Below are 15,227 nucleotides of genomic sequence, written 5' to 3'. Positions count from 1 at the left end.
TTTCCCTCAACCTGACCGAAGACGCACAATCCCTCTCTACCATCCTCTATTACAATATGAAATGGATGGCCTCTCCCATCCCAGACTATAATCCTCATGCAAAATTGGATGGTCCATCCCTACCTTCCCAGACCCATACACCCGATCTTCAAATTCGACAGCGCAACTGGCACACTCGAAATGCATTCTAAACATTCTATGGAAGCCCGTGTGATGCGGAACACCCATATCAAACATTTTAGTGGCCCAGGTATGACATAAAATCAAATACTGCACAGCACTACTGATTACTATTAAGCACTACTAATTAGTATTACTAGTCTAACTACTAACGTTATATGGACAATGGCTATATGATAATGATTCAGATGTTTACCCTGCCCACCCCTCCGGTTTTGTGTTTGGAATGTTCCAATGCATTATCCCTAAAAAAAGATGGCGGCGATCAGCAAAAACCCTCGCCCTCCCTTCCTCATGGCGATTTACGTCCTGTTTTTCGCCGCCCAACTTCTCGTTTGCAGTGCAGCCAAGAAAAACGTGGTTATTCTGACCGAAGACAACTGGGCGTCCATGCTAGAGGGGGAATGGATGGTAGAATTGTGAGTAGCCTAGATTGTTGTGTTGCCCCCCTCCCCCAACGTTAGCAAAATACGATTTTTTTATGATTTAACATTAACGTTACAAAATCAGTACAACATTGCATTGGGTTTTTCAAAACCTTTCAGATTTATGTGTGTTGTAGTTCATGGAATTAACATTTTGATGCCTTTGTATCGAACCATGTATAAACAACTGATTCAGAAGCCCAGGGGTTTTTATTTCAAACGTTATTTCCCGTTTTATCAGAAAACCTACTGAATCATACACTCTAAAAGTTATGTACAGAAAGGATATGCAAATGACATGTTACGTCTCAAGGCAGTGTCTGTAAATAAAGCTCTCTTGACTTGAGTCTTGGCAACAAAGCATAATTTCATCAGATCAGTTCAGAGGTGAATTCTGTGGAATCTATTGTAGTAACCATTTGTACATAATGTTATAACAGAAGTAACAGCACAGTATAATTATAGGAAGTTCCATGTGCCAAATTTATTATGTTGTTGTTCCTTGCAAATCTATGCCCAAAGGCTAACTGCAGGTGACAAAAAAGTATGCAAATTGTAATGTAACTGTGGTTCATGTGCCACTTGATGGTCTGGACCTTTTCGTCTACTAGTTAGTGGTAAGTGAGCAGAGTAGAGTAGAGTAGAGTAGAGTATAATTTTCGGTCAAGTAGGACTGTTCCAGTTTAGACCGCTCTTCATTGTTGAATTCCTTTTCACTCATCATGTATATTGTAAATGACATCTACATTGTGCGTTGGGTTTGTACACTGGCGGGCCCGGGTTTGATTCTCGGGAGCCAGGAGATTGTACTACTTGCCTCATGCGTTTCAGTAATGGCAAAATTGCTGCACAGGAATATTGCACTCAGAGATTCGAGGACGAATCATCTAAAGGAGAAAGGGGGAGGAGTGTAACAGTGTGGTTCAAGTGCCACTTACATTGTACTGACATGTCTAACTGGTCCAGAAATTTTAACCTAGTCTTGACTGGTAAGTGCGTTGGGTTTCTATGCTGGTGGTGCCAGCGTACAAACCCAACGCACTTAACAGTTACCACTGGGCTAAAAGGCCTGACGGGCCAGGGTTTGATTCCCAGGAGACTGTACTGACTCGCCTTGTGCGTTTCAAAATGAACACCGATGAAAGCCAGATTCAATCAAGGCATCTTGTTATGATCAAGATAAAACATTAATAACAGTCTGCCTAGTGTTGTACAATTGCAATGCTTATCATAATTCCAGTACCAGTGAGAGCATTTCTGAAGTCAAATTTTGGTCCAATATTTTCATGCAAAATTTCAATCCTTTTCAAATTTAGATTTGATTATTGTGATAAGATAAAAGAAAATGTTTTGGTGAGTGTAATGAATAATACATAAAAGTTGATTCTGTGCATGATAAATAGACTAATACACATGTAATACAATATGATATCAATATTCCAGGGACTTGAATGATTTTTTGTGAAATGAAATCCATTCTGCAATACAGAGTTCATAACATGATGATATTATATACTATATGATGTTAGACTTAGAGTTGTATTGTTCAAGCTGCGATTGATTTTGATACTCACTGTGTACATGTGACATGTACACTCTTGAATACCACTACTACTACTACTACTACCAATAATGAATTGTGTCATTTGAAGATAATTATGGACATAAATGGTCTTGAATCAGGCTAAATGAGAAACTACTACTAGTAGTATTTTAGTAGTAAGTGCATTTTCCAAAATGGCCATTACCGGTATACTCTTGAATACATGACATGTCATGGAAAAAGATTAGATGGACAGGATGCAGATGACAAGTTAAAGTAGTGGATACCAGTGTGGCAGGTAATACAAGTTAAAGTTGAAGTGGATTAAACGTCATCAGACTTGTAAAAGAAGGAGGTTTTAGATATACCTTTGTTGAGAAAGAATACACATAATGTCACATATACACAATCATCATATGAAAAATGCATCACCCTGGCTGCCTGAGACACTTCTTGCAATTTGAGGGGCAAGTAAAGCATTCCCTTTGTTACAGCCTTGTTCTAAAGCCAATTATTAATTTTTTTAAAGATTTATGAATGGTCACAGGCTTCTCCCCAGAAAGGAACACAGCATAGGGGTTCAAATTTGTCAAATCACAGCATAGGGAGCCCCTATGCTTATACTTTGCTAGCGATAACAGTTACAAGAATGGCTGAGTTTCACCGTGAGTTGGTTGTAACACCTGCCGTGTGTTGCAGCTACGCCCCCTGGTGTCCAGCCTGCCGTAACCTGCAGTCCACCTGGGAGGAGTTTGCAGACTGGGGAGAGGACCTGGAGATCCAGGTGGGCAAGGTGGACGTGACAGAGGAGGCAGGTGAGGCACAAGGAGATCTAGACTTTTCCATCGCAAATTTCGTGATCTTTGGAAGGTTTTAGATAATTTAGAACAAAATGGAGAATGTATCGTATGCAAGTCCAATACTGGTTACCGATGTTTTGATTTGAACCGAAACGTTTTTACAACTCCAAAACCAGTCTGGCGGTATGTAGCACTGATTATAACCCATCACATTCGCGCTTTCATTGTGAACTGATATCCTATCACAGACTACTAGTACCTCATACTCTGAGTCAAAAAGACTCAAAACAAGTATTGTTGCACATGTAGTCTTCCAAGAAACAATTTTTATTATCATTCAAAGGCAATACAGGCATGGAAAAACAGACTGATCGTCGTTGAAAACTAACCACTTGTGTCAGGTGTAATTCTGACTAGCTGCTCATCTCGACAATCGGCACATGTCAGTTGCAATTGGCCTCATGGCCCAAAACATTAAGTTGAGATTCTGAGATTCTCAACTTAATGTTTTGGGCCATGAAACTTGAGATAAAGATATTTTGCTATTATGACATGTGTTTGTTCATGTTCATTTGTACATTGCAGGACTGAGTGGCAGGTTTGGCGTTACCTCTCTGCCAACCATCTACCAGTAAGTATCCCTTAGCTAGAAGTATATATACACTGATTTGACACAAACATGTATATAACAAACGGATAATAAAATTAGAATAAGTAGTGAATTCATTTGGTGTAAGATTGACAAGCAATTATTTGGTCTAGCAAATGTGTTGGATTTTGTTGCACAGGTTTGGCAGTCCTTCCTGATATTTCAAATTGACTTGGAAGAAAAATGTAATACAGGTACTGTAAATGCAGTACAGTTCGCGTGGTTTCTATTTCGCGCTAAGGCGAGAATGGAGTGTTCTCGGTGGTTTTAAGATCGCGGCAGCGCAACAGTCACACACTCCTACAGTGTTGGACAAAAATATTTGTCGTGGTTTTAGGTTCGCGATGAAACGGTCGCCACGTAAACCGCGAACATAAAACCACCGCAAACATTTCTGTATTTACAGTATGTGATATCCCAACTGGTGTTTCCATGCAAACGTGATGGATTTTGCATTTTTCTTTCATCAAATGACACAACCTGATTGAATAGTTGTCTCATAATCATATTCCCCACGTACTCAGTGTGCTGGATGGTGAGTTCCGTAAATACACAGGCGCTCGCACCAAGGATGACTTCATCAGCTTCGTGGACGATAAGAAGTGGGAAAGTGTGGAGCCTGTCGAGTCCTGGAAGGCTCCTAACTCATTCCTGTAAGTAGTTTTTCCTCATTCCTCCATTTAAGTGTCCTATTATGAACAAAACGTACATGCTACAATGTTTTAAAATAGCCTGTTGATTGCATGTTTGTTTCTTTGATGTTTTGAGCATTTCTTAAGACATGTTGACTTGTGTGTTTTTCCTACAGCATGTCCTGTGTGTCTTGGCTTTTTAAGATCTCAATGGCTGTCAGGGTTAGTATGTTTAAAATTTTCTTACATTGTGTACTTTGTAACCTTTGTACAATGAGATGTTATAGTATTATGTTTGGCATAATGATAGGAGAAGATTGTATTTAACATAAAAGATTTGTCTCAGTATTATTATTATTTCCATACATTCAAAAATCTGCTAAGAAGTATTACACAGGGCTTGGGGTGACTGAAATTGAAGGATGTAAACCATCTGATGATCCAGGATTCCATCTGAGATTCCAGGAGTTGCAGAAGTATGCAGCATTCTCTGGCCATAGCTTCCATTGAATGGCTCTTGGTCACAGAGCTCCTGCAGTTTCTCTTTAAACTGCAAGAGGGTGTGGTTATTCAGGCAGAGTATGCTATCCAGCACTGTGCTTTGTAAGAACAAGCCATGTTCTGTTCTTCCTGCTAGTGTTTATGTAAGGCCATTAATGTGTGCATATATCGATTCTCATATAAAACAATAATGGAGGAGAATAAAAAGATCATTCCTTGTCACTAAACCAGGGCTGTCTCAAGGACCCGTCCCTCCGTCTCATGGTGAAAATTTGCCTGTTGAGACAAAAAAAATTGCCCAGTCCGTCAAAAATATCTGAAATTCACATCATGAAATTGATTAAAATGTATTTTTCAAGCTTGAAATTACAGATTCAACAACAAAAAATATCAAAATGACAGATTTAACAACGAAAATTAACAACATTTGCACCCAAACAATGGCTGGAGAAAAATTCAAAGCTGGAAACAGCCCAGCACTGAACTCTAATGCAAGGATCAGCAAACTAAAAATAGTAGAATGCTGCGAGTCTAGCCAACATGAAAAGGCTAGTGTCTGTTGTCAAGTGCTGCAGTCCCTGCCATCCCAGCGGAGTATTGACTAGCTGCTGCTCCTGTGCGCTGTTCTTCTGTCTCTCCTGTAGTTTCTGCCCGCATTGTTCACGCTGCTCCTCTGTTTCATCGGCAGACCATACATACCAGCATCACAGAGGACTACGGTATACCTGTGTGGGGCTCCTATTGTCTATTTGCTGCTGTCACAATTGTCGCAGGTCTTCTCATAGGAATGGTGAGTTATCATTGTTGTTATTTAGTTGTTTTAATTATCTGACTGTTTAATTAAGAACGCTTCATGAAACAATTCTCTACACTGATGACGTTTCATGTGTTATTGAAACTACTGTATGGCATGTAGGCCATGTGGGCAGGAGTGTGCAAATAAAGATCATTGTCATCTAATCATTTTTATTCATGTTTAAACATACTAGTATGATAACTCATGTCAACAGCAAGATTCAGAGTTATCTGTGTGCCTCTCAGAAAAATATGTTACCATAGCAAATACATGAACACAGAGGTGTACAGAATACTACAGATTCATGGTGGAAAGATGATCATGTGTGAACTACTGTGGCCTGTGTCACCTGGCACTTATTGAATGTCTTTCTTTGTTTTGAAAACATTTCTACTTGTAAAAGGTCCTGTAGTGCAAGTAGATGAATCGACATGTCACATGCAGACCAGCACTTAGGTATTCTAAAACAAAACTAGGGTAATCAACTCTAGTGAACAAAAATATTTCTAGAATGTTACTGAATCTTATAGAAATGAGAATAACAAGATTGAGAATATTGAACCACACATGGTTGGGTTTGAAAGAATGTTGATGGTGTTTTTTGGTTCTTTAGATTGCCTGTCTTGACCACATGATGACAGTCAGCCTTCCATATCCTAAAACAGAAACATTCATAAGGACCTTAACAATGAGCCACACCAAATCTCGCTTTTATACTAAGAGCCATTTTGTCAGTTGAGTAAATATTCGCATCCTACGTCAATGTTAGACTTGCATATCCCCATCATAGTGGGTGTGGATGTGTGTGCAGTCGTGACCTGGGGTTTCCTATTACAGCCTGGGGAGGTAAGGGTGTGGTGATAAATGATGTGACAACTTGAAAGCTTTTACTTACACAACATCCCCATTCAACTGCCCTTTCAATCCCTCATTAAGTACTTTGTACTAGGAATTGCCCATGGCGTCCTGTGTTGTGTACAGTGTGAACTGACCCTGACCTCCTACCGCGAGGTTCAAAGTGGTGCAGTTAATGATGTGTAAACTCAGGTATACATGACAGAATAGTAGCCAGACACGTCAGAAGTGACCAGCACTGTCTTAGGATTTCTTCATGAAAGCATTGGTCTTGCAGTGTTTCGTAGTGACAAATGCCTTCATGTTTTGGGTCAGGATTGATGGATGGTCAAGCAATTCTTCCCACTATTCACTATTCACCTTAAGTAGGTCTTAAGAAAGCCAAAGAGTGTGTCAAGGATAAGTACTTTGTGAAAATTATTTGTGAAAGGATTTAGGATGAGAATAACACAGCTACCTATGTACTTGTAACTGTAAAGTCGTATTCATTACTTGCACAATGAACTGTGAAATAGACAAAAAGGGAAAGCATACAAATGTTTACTTTTTTTTCAATCCAGTTAGATACACATGTACCAACATGTGGATTGTTCCATCCATTCTTAATCTTAGCAAGGTTTTCTTCCATGTGTTGTCTTTCCATTACTGCCAAATGTCCCTTTTTACTGAGGAACATAAGACTGTCACTGGTCACACTTTCCTTATCATACAAACTTTGCAAGCAAACATTTAAACGTGGTGTTCTCAAAGACGAACTTAACAGCTTTTCACACAAGAAAGTACCACTAGAATAAAGAAAAAAGGATACAATGTAGCTTTACTTGAATACCGGACGCCCAGCTTTAGGTGATAACTAACCAACTGCTTTCAGAGTTGGCACTCTACCTGAGATTAGCCTAGCACAAAGGCTAATGTGGGGGTGGGTTGGGGTTAGTGGATTCTGTGTTTTTTGGTCTGTTTCAAAGAATCCTGACTTCTTGAATGGGAAACAGCAAACTAAATGATTTTTGACAAAACTTTTTCCTGGCCATGGACCAATCTTAGTGCCCACTTCAGTTTGGGCAAGGATGTTAGATACAGATATTTAACCTCCTTGGTTTGGGTCAGTAGTGAGAGAAGTCAGTAGGGAGAGCAGTCAACAGACCAGAGAGCATTCAATAGATTACTGTGAGCACCCAGTAAAATGTATGTCATGTTCCTCCCTGGTATGTACTGTCATGATAACTCAAGTGCCCTGTGAACAGAGTACACAAGAAACAGCTACTTCACACATCCCTGATGCTTCCTCTGGTTGGGCTGAACTTTCATCACCTGTTATTGTTGTTGTTGTTGTTCCAGGTGCTGGTTTTCATCACCGACTGTCTGTGCCCAGCGGCCCCACCTAAAGGCTTCTACGAACCCGTCCAGATGGAGATGCCCCCAATGAAGGTAAAGAGGGACGACAGACCAACCACAGAGGAGCCAGGGGAAGAGGAGGAGGAGGAGGAAGAAGAGGAAGAGGAGGAGGAGGAAGAGGAGGGGGGTGATGCAGAAGAGGATAATGATGCCAACATCAGGAAAAGGAGAGTGAAGGCAACGGCTGAATAATCCTTTGCTTCTTGTGATTACGTTTTCATCAGTGTGCAATTTTTTTCAACTCCCAATTTTAAGTCGATTTTAACTCTTGACCAAACTGGCATTATGTGAAAGCTGCTGCAGTTGTTGGGAGTGCACTGATCCTGAATGCTTGTCTTTTTTATGTGTTTTATATGTTTACTTTTTATCATCTTTCATGACAAGACATTTACACATTTTGACTTTTGGGGATTGCAAATTTTGTAAGGGATGGCAGGGATTGGTAGCCCCGTATCCAAACCAAAACCTCCGCGGAGAGGAGACTCAGGAGCTATAATAGGTTTGGATACCAGGCTAAGGGATTGATACACAAGTAGCAGAGTCAGTAATGGTAAAAGCTGTTTTTAGATGTTGTCCATAATAAATGCAAGGGAGGTCACAACAGTAGGATCCTGGTATAAATGTTGCATCAATAAGACACCTTTCCGATGAACATCCCTGTTGGCCAAAATTATATAAACTGTTCTGACCAATAGTTTTTTCAAACATTCCTTTACTTGGGAGGAATGTCAGAAAAAAGGCTGTTCAAAGAAGTTTGCAATTTTACCACATCTGCTTGGAGATTGGTAGGCGCTCTGCTGCAATCAGGCAGCAAATGTGCACTGTGATACATTGTATTTACTTCAGATGTAAGTATGATTCTAACTGAAATCATGTCAAAGTAGCAATTTCAGGAGCTGATCTTAAGAACACATTTTAATTGTACAGCTGTATGCACATCTTATGTTAAGATGTCTGTCCCAAATGTCACATGTCTGGGACTATGCAAGCCTAACCTCTATTGTCAAAGTTGCTGATGATGACTTGTGATTCCATATTTGTGGAGTGGTAATAATCTTGATAGAACATATTCCAGTCCAAGAGGTTCATAGCAAACTACCATGAATGATTGTGTTAGATGAGAGATAGATGTGCAAAAATGTGGCTTTCTTGTGATCCTAGAGTTGAGAAAAATGCTGTACTTAGTGCAGACCTGTATGAGTGACATTGCCATGTTCATGCCTCATATTGTATAATTGCATCGTATTGTATTGTGACGTCTATTGCATTGAGTAGGGATACAGTGTTAAAAGTCCAACTAACACTAGGGTTTTCATTTGTCATAAAACTATTATGAAGAAATGTCATTTCACAGGACAAGAGAAAATGGTTTTGCCTTGTTGTAAATGCCAGCTGAAAGTTAATTTTGATACTACTTGTTTTAGGTCCAAAGATATAATGCTGCAGAAGTCTTTTTGTCAACTGGCTACCTGTTTGAAGTCAAAGGGATATGATGAACATTCAAATGGCTGTCATTATTTCCTTGATAGACAAAATTGTAGTCACAAATGTTAAATGTTGGGCCACTAAAAGTTTAGAGCGCATTGGTGTAGAATGTGTGTTGATAGAATATGAGGACCTAGCAGTTGCCTTACCGTTGTAGGACTAAAGAACTACAGTACACACTGAACAGTTTTTATGATAACAAGCTATTAAATGTGGGCTGCATCGTTTACATGTAGAAATACGTAGAAAGATAATTTAGGTCAGGATGTGGTGTTGAATCAAACATGGATGAACAGAGCGTCAAACAGAGCAAAGCTGTTTAATACCTATTGGCAGACTTAGGTGTTTAGGTTGATTGAACACGACATGTATAGACACAACAATCAGGATAGCATGGATCAAACCACACTGTTTCCAAATGCAGGCTTACTTCAACTGTCAACAGTGATGCTAGAACAGTGATGATTGTTGTACATGTTTGCAATTGAGTAATTGCACTCCTTTTTTATGACATATGTGTTTAGTAACTTTGTCCTTTATTCTCAAAGAAGCAAATTAAAGCAAGGACAATGCAAGTTTCATTTGTCCCGTTATACTGATAAGTTTCTTTTACGTATTTATGTTTTAGTCTCCTTTGTTGGTGTAGTGAGATAGTGTCCAAGGAATGGAAAATATGGTACATTCTTGGTGCCATCCTACAAGGCCAGACCCAAAACAATTGGTGTGACTTTTATAATAACCATTCCATTGCCATTAGAACTGGTTGTCACACTCGATGTCACTGCACTGGTAGGGTTAATGGAGTTCAAGTCGTCTACATACCACAAGGTTGTTTCCATTCCTGTCAATAATGTGTTTAGGATGGATGGAATACTTGTGGATTTCCCCATACTGGCAGACATCCAGTCCGAGTTCTTATACAGATCTGAAAATATTATTGAGCAGGGAAAGCTAGCGTTTCCTTTCAGATTCAGCTGCTAATCCCCTCTGGGAGACCGTGTACAGCTGTCAGGAATGTGTCCGTGGTAATGACCACCATGTAGGTACAATGTACAGGTGCAGCCCTCCCATGTAAGACAACATTCCTGTACCGAAGTGCGCAGATCTGGTAACCACACATTTAATCATTACAGGATGAGGCCGAGACCCGGCCTGGAACGGCCTCTCAGGAGAACAGATAACAAAATGAAGTTTACAGAAACCCAAGAGAGGTCTGCTCTTTGTTGGCTGTCAGTCAAGATAGACTGTGGTGAACTATACTAGTCGTTTATAAAAACAGCCAGGCCTATACCACCAACTCCTATTTAAAGGGACATCTGCAAATTGTTAACCCCTTTTTCTAGAAATACGTATATCACTTACTAGTAATTTGTAAAGCGATGCAGCATTTGCGGCCTGATTTGTGCAGTAAATTGTTACTCATAATTGGAAGTTTTTTTGAAGCAGGATTTATTATAGGTTTAGCACAGCTTCTGCTGCGTTATAACGGCTGCAAATTGGGTAAACATGATGTTACTTAGAAGCGCGTGTTTACCAGCAGTGCTGAAGTTTGCTGTCAGATAGGGTATCAGACACTTGATAGATGGATCTAGAAAGGGTGATGTAGAATAGTAAGACAGTACTGGGGCAAGAGGACAGACTGAGAATTGATGAACAGTCGTCTGTTTACTGCGTGGTAGGAACACTTTGGAAAGTATATGATTGATACCTGGCATGGGTTTTATTTTAATTCCTTGACTTGAAAATTGGATAACGCTCGTAATTCTGTTGTGTTAACATTATATAATGTACTATTCACTTCTACGTTGGAAGGCAGACAAGCCAATTGTGTTGACAAGAAAAGCTTTTGGTCCAGAGAACACTTATCTATCTTTCCCTCTCGGAAGTTCTCAAATGGAACAGCGCTGTGATACCAGGCACCGCTGAGTGTCCAAACCTGCAGGCCTGTGTATTTTCAAACCTGCAGAACGCACCTGTGTCTGTGCGTAGAGCAGAGCTGGTCTTTTCTAGTCTCCACCAGGCTCCACAGGTCGCTGGAAAAATAGTGCAAATTTGCCAAATAGATAGATAACATGTCAGAGGAGCTGGAAGACGCACCGTGATCTGTGGTGTCTGGTAGAGACTAAGCATTTTAATACCAGACTTGCTTTCCCTTTTCAATACCCTTTTACATGACCTCAGGTCCTCGAGAATACCAACTGTAAGTAGCACCGCCCAGGAATCTTTATGAGACTCGTGTTTTTGCTACTTTTTCCTTTAATGGAAAAGTTCTGGCCAACCTTTTAAATATTTCCGTCGGATTTGTAATCATCGTTTCTTCCGTTCCAATTCAGAGCTCTTGTATTTGACAACAAACATGAGCTTAACCGTCGCGACCGCTTTGTGCCAGTCCTTGTATTCAACCTTCACTACGTTTCTTCCGTTTTTCGGGCAGCTACAATGCGTCAACCCAGATCTTTCAGTGGCGATCGGCACGGAGATGACTGGACAATGGAGATTATTCGTGTTTATAGAAGGGAGGTGTTTGTTGTGCCGATATGGCACATCCATCTTAATGTCACGCTATTCACGTCCCCGGAATCTGTTTTGATGTTTTCCTCGAGAGCCGACATTAAACATTCTGCATGTCTGACAAAAACACACCAGGCTGCTGTATGATCCTGTATGTCTGGATGACCACAGCCCCTGTTTGTCAAATCTCCGGCGCGGTTTTCGGTATCCAAGAAAGCTCATAATTCTTGGATGTTGATGAAGGACCACGATACCGGTGACTTCTATGTTAGGATGATGATGCTGTGTTGTTTTATGGTTCAGTGCAACAGCCTTGATTACAAATCCTAATCTCCAAGCAGATCTAATGGTTGCGAAGACCGTATCCAACTGGTAGAAGAAGTTTTTTTATTGCAAGCTAAGGCAATAAAAACTTCTTCTGCCAGTTGGATACGGTCTTCGCAACCATTAAATCTGCTTGGAGATTATACAAATCCAATGTCAAGTTGTGACAAGATGGTCGATTTGTTTGAAACAAAGTTATTCAATGTGTCGCATGAAGATCAAAATGTACTACATGTGTTGCTAGAATATCTATCTACAATACGAAGCTTTACTAGCGTTATTTTCAAACTTCTCTTCATGTTGTGCCCTGATATAAACCACTGGGGACCCTGGTTATCACTGGCAGGTGAGTGAACGAGGAAGTGATGTTATCTACGCCAACTGGCACTGGCGCCTGGTGCTTTTCTTGTGACGACTAAAACATCCTCACTGATTCTGTGACCAATTATTGGCGAATCAATCTTTCCCCAAAACGAGATTCCGGTGCGGACAGATCTAGGTAACTGTGATCGATCTTCCTGTCCGACCCTCGTCCCGCCCTCTTCTGCAGAACACCACTAGCTGAGCCTCACATCCAGAGAACGTTTATTGGGTTCCATCATCTTTCAGGATTCAGGTGGCAAGGTGCTCTGTTTCGGTAAGTAGATAAGAGGTAGATAGCTTTTTATCAAGAGGTATGGATGGAGAAATGTTTTCTTTTCATAGGAAGTTCTTGACGATGGTTTGACGTCACTGTCTAATCTATTATCATCTATGGGACCGGGAACGGGATCGACGTCTCGTCCCCAGGCCTGCTCCTGTTGTACAGCTCACAGTCACATACTGTTATTGTTGATAGCCTGGACGCCAGACTGTTTCCAGGGCCATGACATGCCAACTCCTTTGCTCCACGGCCAACATGCCTGAAGGAAATTTTGTCACAGATTTGCCACAAATTTTGAAACACTGAGTTTATAGACCCTGAGGTTGTGACCAAAGTTCCTTGGGGGCATGTTGGCCCTGGAGTCGAGGAGCTGACATCTTGTAACTGGCTTGGAAACAGGCTGGCATCGGGGCTAAGATTGTGTTTGAGATCTGATGTATTGCTTTTCCAGCTCCATATAATCATTAGTCAAGACACTTGATGCTTCTAGACCTACAAGCCTGTAATAAAATGAAACGATTGCTGGGCATCCCGTCAACTAATCCTGGTCTGGGGCGTAAGCTTTTGTATACAAGTAACGTTAGCATACACATTTCAAATACATCCCATGGCCCAGGGCGACTCAACATACCTCTGTAAAAAAAGATATATCTCAAAGTCTCAGCCGTTATCCAGGATAACTTGCTATGATTTAGGTGTCATGGAAATAGATCTTCTAGTTCATAAGTTAGCCAGGCCAATAGATGGCTACTAGTATTTTGTATATCAAGTGAAAAACGCGAGCCCTGGTGTCGATTAAACACGGTTTTCTATACAATATACATTTAACATACATGATAACTGTAAGAGTTCGAGCTGCTGGCGTCGATAACGTTTGAAATTGAATCCTGGTACCACTTTTCACAGGTATATATGGGGGACAAATTTTATTTCATTTGCCTAGCATGGATATCCGATTTTTATATTCCCAGAAAACTATAAAATGGCGTCCCGCGAACTAACACCGGTACTTCTTTTTATGGAAAGTCGTTGCCAGGTCAGCCCCAGAGAGATCCAGAAACTCTGCACCGCTCGGCGTTATGCTGACAGTCGCATGATGGACACCCAAGTGGAAGCTGACCCGGGTGTCAAGTGTAGCGCCCATTAGTTGTAAAAACAAGAGAGAAAGCGGCATAGTTATCCCGGGATTACAGCCGCTCGTGCGTCCCTAACTCCCCACGGTACCGGGGGGTGACCTGGGCAGGAAGTAGGCCAGGTAACTACAATGTTATGGGGAGATATCTCAATCCACTTCTGACGTCAATTAAGGGAACGCCAAAACTGGAATGAACGATAGGGGGCAGACTTAATAGTCACTTATACAAGATGGAATACTAGTAGGTATGTCAGTGTTCTAGTTAACATTTCGTAAACACCATGAATACTGCACGGGTTATTGGGCTGTAAGACGTTCCCCGATCACTTTATTTCAGTCAAGGTGTTCCTACATGACATTGCGTCAGAGAAGTGAAAGGTCGGAGGAATCGTGGCATAGTCAGGGCATTGACCTGGCGTGCACCTAAACCCTGACTTCTCTGGACTTCTCCCTGGCTATGGCCGTGAAGAAACCTGGTCGCCTTTATCCACTTTGATCAACCACTTCATCTTCCTGTTGACCACCATGCCGTGTGGACGGATTAAGGCGATTTGGCGGCCTTGTCCTGTCGCCCCGAAACAGGGCCACCAGTTCTTAAAGAAAAACAACACCTTTTCATGAGGACACCTAGGTGTGCATTGTGGTAACCACAGATGTTTGCATTGGTATCTAGTGTTCCCCGTCAAGAATATAAGCTGACATCGTATATGCCTATAAACCGTGAGGTCAACCTTGGTTTATTTGAACCTGTCAGCGATAGCCGTGACGTCCTCAGGTAACAGGGTCGGACGGATCTTCGTGTTGACGGCCGGCCACTGCTTCGTTTCTTTCTTGCATCCTTGAGATCTTCCCAAACAAACTACAAGTGTCTCTTCATGTCGTCCTTGAGTTGCAGCTGTTCATCAAGAGGAGGGACATCGGAAATCGGAGGAAGTTTGCGGGTAGTGTGGAGGACACTGAACAGGTAGCCTGAATATCAAACGTGTCACTTTTATTTTCATCTGACGAGAAGCAGGAGGAGTCCGGGGATCTTCGGAGAAGTTGCCAGTGGTGCGCACAGGATCACGGGATGCTGCGAGGAACAGCTTTTTCCAGCTGCGGTAGTGAACATGGCCATAAACACCACCTTCAGATAACCTCTTCCCTGAGAAAAGAACTAATGATAAGATGAGGTTTCGTCTGGTAACCATGGTACAGCCTGATGGGGTGCTATAAGTGATGGTTTGACGCACTACACCTTTAACATGATCATCATTGGACCGTCCGAACATTCAGTATAGCGTTGATGTATTTAGGAACTGGTGCAGCCCCTCCCTGTAAAAAATACTCTGCTACTGACATAGGATGGAAACG

The 15,227-nt window shown here is 41.3% G+C and overlaps 1 protein-coding gene across 1 annotated transcript; it reads left to right on the top strand.

Moving 5' to 3' along the window:
* Nucleotides 1-403: 403 nt before the first annotated feature.
* LOC136433511 (thioredoxin-related transmembrane protein 1-like) lies at nucleotides 404-9,863 on the top strand. The gene is made up of 7 exons (XM_066425798.1): nucleotides 404-599; nucleotides 2,848-2,963; nucleotides 3,534-3,579; nucleotides 4,122-4,250; nucleotides 4,406-4,451; nucleotides 5,419-5,520; nucleotides 7,720-9,863. Exons 1-7 carry the CDS (start codon nucleotides 436-438, stop codon nucleotides 7,966-7,968), a joined length of 852 nt encoding a protein of 283 aa, XP_066281895.1. The 5' UTR covers nucleotides 404-435; the 3' UTR covers nucleotides 7,969-9,863.
* Nucleotides 9,864-15,227: the final 5,364 nt, after the last annotated feature.

The sequence above is a fragment of the Branchiostoma lanceolatum genome, chromosome 4, assembly GCF_035083965.1.
Source record: "Branchiostoma lanceolatum isolate klBraLanc5 chromosome 4, klBraLanc5.hap2, whole genome shotgun sequence".
NCBI lineage: Eukaryota > Metazoa > Chordata > Leptocardii > Amphioxiformes > Branchiostomatidae > Branchiostoma > Branchiostoma lanceolatum.
This window is presented reverse-complemented; position numbering and strand designations above follow the sequence as displayed.

What these genes read in the sequence shown, in the direction of transcription:
- LOC136433511 (XM_066425798.1), top strand. Translation starts at nt 436, where the DNA reads ATGGCGGCGATCAGCAAAAACCCTCGCCCTCCCTTCCTCATGGCGATT. An exon ending in GGACGTGACAGAGGAGGCAG is followed by an intron (nt 2,964 to 3,533) that starts GTGAGGCACAAG and finishes TGTACATTGCAG; the next exon opens with GACTGAGTGGCAGGTTTGGC. An exon ending in AAGGCTCCTAACTCATTCCT is followed by an intron (nt 4,251 to 4,405) that starts GTAAGTAGTTTT and finishes TTTTTCCTACAG; the next exon opens with CATGTCCTGTGTGTCTTGGC.